We start from the raw sequence: 4,460 nt of genomic DNA, 5'->3' as shown, positions 1-4,460 counted from the left end.
TGGTTTAAACATATTTATTCAACAAAACATTTAACAAGTGAACAATATTTACAAAGTACATTTTGGGATTGGGCAGAAAGCTATAAAGCTTATGAATGTCCTCTCCCAGTAATAATAATTTAAAATAACACAGTTCATGGCATTATCATACACAAAGGTTAGTTGAAGTATTCAAAGACATTCACATAATAGTTAAGAGTTAAGTATTTAACAATGTAACATATTTAAGAGCAAACAGTAAAAAGGAGACAAAAAGAAAAAAAATGATTGTGTGTATTTGAGTTTATTTATACTCGCCACCGGTTGTCTATATGAGCGAGTCCTCAAGAAGAGTATTAGTCGTCTTAGGTTTCGGATGATAGTGCAAGGTACAGATACAGACAGATGCCCCAATTCAAAAAACTTCTTAAAGTTCTTTAGCGTGCCAAGTGTTTATGCACTCATCCGAAAGACTGATTAGTAATTTCAGTTAGCCAGCCCGATTACAAGTCTCGTGTTGTAACCGATTGAACTATGCTGGCTTGCATTTTTCTGACTCAATTCCATGTTTAAAGCGCTTATATAACATCTTGTGACAGTTGACTATGGCACAATGCAATGTTCATACACAATAAGTCTTTTATCAAATATTGTTATGACAGATTTCCCTAGTTTAAAACGGGTTTTTTTTTATACTCACGTTTTACTAAAACTCAGAAACAGTTCCGAACAAATCAGCATTATCTTCCGAGTATACCGCAGTACAAAGTATTTTTTGAAACTATTTTAAAATGTCTCATATTGCAATATTTTTTTGAATTAATTGAATATTGTACTGAGAACCTTTACAAGTAACTTTGAGTTTGATACATAATACAAATACGCGCACAAGAACATATGCACACACATAAATTTACTAAATTCTGATTTTCTGTGCTGTTTAACGTTTTAATATATCCACCGGCACACATTAGTACTCCTTAATTAATAAATGTTATGCACTTTATCAGGAAACACAATATCAAATTTTGCAAAAAAAATTTTGATTACGCAATTTTATTGAAATTTCATAACTCTGGAATTTATGTAAACTCCTACATGGTTAAAAAAGAAAAGTAAAAGTTGCTGAATTGTGATTATTGGGAAGGCTTTTTTTCTAGTTACTATTTGACTTTTTTTTCCAATATATGTTATGCCCACTTCGTCTACGGAACAGTGTGAGTGTTCGAGACTGTACAGACCTTACATGGCCTCAGGGTTACATGGAATTGTTTCTTTATACAAAGTATTAAAGTACCTAAAGGCAAAAAACGCATTTACAAAAATCACATGACTGCAACATTTTCTTTTACACTCCTCTGCTTTTTACACGTAAAAAGAAAAATCAAATTTCAAGAAAAACCCTTGTGCAGTCTTTTGATTTTATGTTTGCCAATATACTGCTAAATAAGTAGACACATTTCCTAATTAGTGTTCCTTTCAGTAAATATAAAAAATCACAAAATCAGCTAAAACGAACTCACTTTTTTCATTGTTGTAACTTTTTCTCTCAGAAAACTAATTCCGGCCAAACTTTTCAATCTATTTTAACACCTTTACGTTACTGAACCGTTGTTTCTTTTTTTCTCTTTAAATTGACGCAAGCCATGAAATTGGCTGATGACACAACAAAATAACATTTGAGCCGCGTCACGACAAAACCAACATAATGGGTTTGCGACCAGCATGGATCCAGACCAGCCTGCGCATCCGCGCAATCTGATCAGGATTCGTGCTGTTCGCTTACCAACTCTATTACAAGTAGAGAAACTAATAGCGAACATCATGGATCCTGATCAGACTGCGCGGATGCGCAGGCTAGTCTGGATCCATGCTGGTCGCAAACGCATTACGTTGGTTTTGTCGTGACACGGCTCATTTGTGTACCAATGTTGTTATCTTGATAAATTGATGAAAATATTTCCCTTACCAGTATGGTTTCTGATAAAATATTTCATAATATTATCATTTTGAGTGCCAAGGTTTATTTTACAAAACCTGGTTAAAGTGAAAATCGTATTCTTCAAGTTCCGCCCATTTTCATTTTGACAAATACGTCAACATCCAATCAGTTCGTACCTGAGAAACACAAAGTTTTAAGTTGCTCAGTATTTCCGTGATCTGCCATTTCCATTTCCTAAGTGCGTTAGAAAGGATACCGGTGTTAAGTTTTGCAAAGAGAAATTTTGTGCATCAAAATGTTTTTACCTGGTGTGCTTGTTTTGTTTATTGTAAATGCCATCAATGGAGCTTCCATAGAACCTATCTGCTCCAAATTTTCATATGAAGAACAGCTTCTAGAAAAGATGGTTCGTCTGGAATTCTTTGCGGAAAATATGCAAAAAGATGTTAAAACTAGCATAACGGACAGTAAAAAGGAAATAAACGGTATGATTGACAAACAGTTGGAAATGTCTAAAAACATGACGGACTTTTCAGCAACTATGGCAGACTTTGAACTTACGTTCGGGGAATTAAAGGAAAATGTAAAAGTCACAACTGAGGCAACTCTAAAAGGACTCTCTGAGAAAGTAGAAATGAAGTTCGCAGAATTCAAGAAGAATATAACGTCCACAAATGATAACATTCTAAAGGGATTAGCCGATGGAGCAAACAAACAAGAACAGAAGTTTGAACGTTTCATGACAAATATAACGAGTTCAAGCCAGAAAATTCTAAAGGAAACAACCGAGGAAGTTAAGAAAAGTGTGACGGAGACAATGGCAGAATTGAGTATGCAAAGTTTTTTTTCTCACTTATTCTCCATTATAGAGCTTTTTGTTTTCTTACTGAATTCAGATAGATTTAATTTCTCATTAAAATATATACATATATTAATAATGAAAAGAAATCCTTCAATTTGGGTATGATCGTAGAAAACTAAATTGATTTTCATCTTAATAAAAATAATACCGAAATTGCAAAAAAAATGGCTTGTAAATTCTCGAAAAGGCGGATGGCTCATGCACGAAATTGTTACTGCCGATTATTTTTTGTTAAGGAATATTTCATTCCATTGTAATATGAAAATTGGTTTTGAATAGCAAAGGGAAAAAGAATAAGACTTTATTTGATTGTAAACATATTTTAATAATGAATAAGTTTTGATTGTAAACAGTTTTTAATAAGAAAGTCGTCGGCTTACTAGTATCTTTTGCATCATATCGACATACCCTAATCTTTCTTTGTCGTTCGTGTAAGTAAAATAATGAAAACAAACCAAAAGGTTACAGTTGGGTATAAATTTATATACATAAATCTAACACTTTCGCTTATGTATGCAATTAATGTTTTTTAATTTGTTATACTTTCAGTCAACAAGAAACACCCGCTCGTGGCATTCAATGTGTACGGTACAGACTCAGAATACACCGGCAAAAAGGTTCCTTTTAAGAAAATTCGTCTAAATGAAGGAGGTGGGTTCAGTACAACAACGAGCATGTTTACCGCTCCGGTATCAGGACTCTACCAGTTTAATGCTCATATCTGCTTAGAGAAAGCTGTTGAAACAGACTATTACCTACAAGTTGGCGACACTAAACTCGCTAGAGGGGAATACGTGGTTCCAAATGCTGCTACCGACGGAAAATGCATGTCTGTCAGCAGTGTTGCTCTTGTCAGAGAATCACAGACGGCTTACGTCGGAGGAATATCTTCTAGTGCTTCTTTTGTCAACAATGACGACTTAAACTCGTTCTCCGGTGTTCTTATCCGTGCTACATAATGACACCGAAATTTGTTTTTATTAATCTTTGTTCAGATTTTGTGAGATGCTTATGTTACTTGACATTGAATCACGCAATGCTTTGTTGGTATTACTGTTGTTGTTAGATTGTGTGTTTATGGTGTTTTAATGTGTTTGTTTATTTATTCATTTTTTTATTTTCAAACATTTATTTATTTATTCATTTATTTACTTACTTTTTTTATTTTACTTTACTTACGCAATGTTGACTTGACGGTTTCTTCCTTAAAACCGCCATAATGTTACTGCAGTCTTCAATAAAAAAAAGTATATGCTTTATACATACTACAATGTATATAATCTAATAAAATATTGCGATTTCGTTTAGCTAAATAAAGCTTAAATTGTAGCATATTAAAATTGAGCATACCTCTAGATAATATGAATTTGACAAATCTGGCGGAGTTCTAATTTGAAAAAGAACAACAAGAATACGAAAAAAATTATAAATGTGATCCGTAATTATGTTGATAATTTTTATATCATGCCCCTATGAATCTCTTCAACAAAAATGGAGCACAGATGAAATTTTGACCATCAATTCTTTCGTTTCATTTAGGCTTTATTTGAATTTTACGCCACGTTGGGTAAAACTTTGTATGATGTACCCGTTTAGTAACATTTTTTTCTTCATACAAATTGCATGTTTTGGACACAGCAGAACCCTCGACCGGTGAGAATATCTCATAAAAAATGG

The 4,460-nt window shown here is 33.3% G+C and overlaps 1 protein-coding gene across 1 annotated transcript; it reads left to right on the top strand.

Moving 5' to 3' along the window:
• The first annotated feature begins 2,137 nt into the window (after positions 1 to 2,137).
• Positions 2,138 to 4,245, top strand: LOC132740172 (uncharacterized). The gene is made up of 2 exons (XM_060728033.1): positions 2,138 to 2,751; positions 3,333 to 4,245. The coding sequence occupies exons 1-2, from the start codon at positions 2,217 to 2,219 to the stop codon at positions 3,740 to 3,742; spliced, it is 945 nt and encodes a 314-aa protein (XP_060584016.1). The 5' UTR covers positions 2,138 to 2,216; the 3' UTR covers positions 3,743 to 4,245.
• Positions 4,246 to 4,460: the final 215 nt, after the last annotated feature.

The sequence above is a fragment of the Ruditapes philippinarum genome, unplaced genomic scaffold (assembly GCF_026571515.1).
Source record: "Ruditapes philippinarum isolate M1 unplaced genomic scaffold, ASM2657151v2 ctg4395_1_1_1_1, whole genome shotgun sequence".
Lineage (NCBI taxonomy): Eukaryota > Metazoa > Mollusca > Bivalvia > Venerida > Veneridae > Ruditapes > Ruditapes philippinarum.
Note: the sequence above shows the minus strand (reverse complement) of the source record. Positions and strands in the feature narration are given on the sequence as shown.

Excerpts from the sequence above, each read along its gene's own strand:
- LOC132740172 (XM_060728033.1), top strand. The coding sequence starts at position 2,217 with ATGTTTTTACCTGGTGTGCTTGTTTTGTTTATTGTAAATGCCATCAAT. Across the intron at positions 2,752-3,332 it reads GGAGACAATGGCAGAATTGA|TCAACAAGAAACACCCGCTC; the intron begins GTATGCAAAGTT and ends TTATACTTTCAG.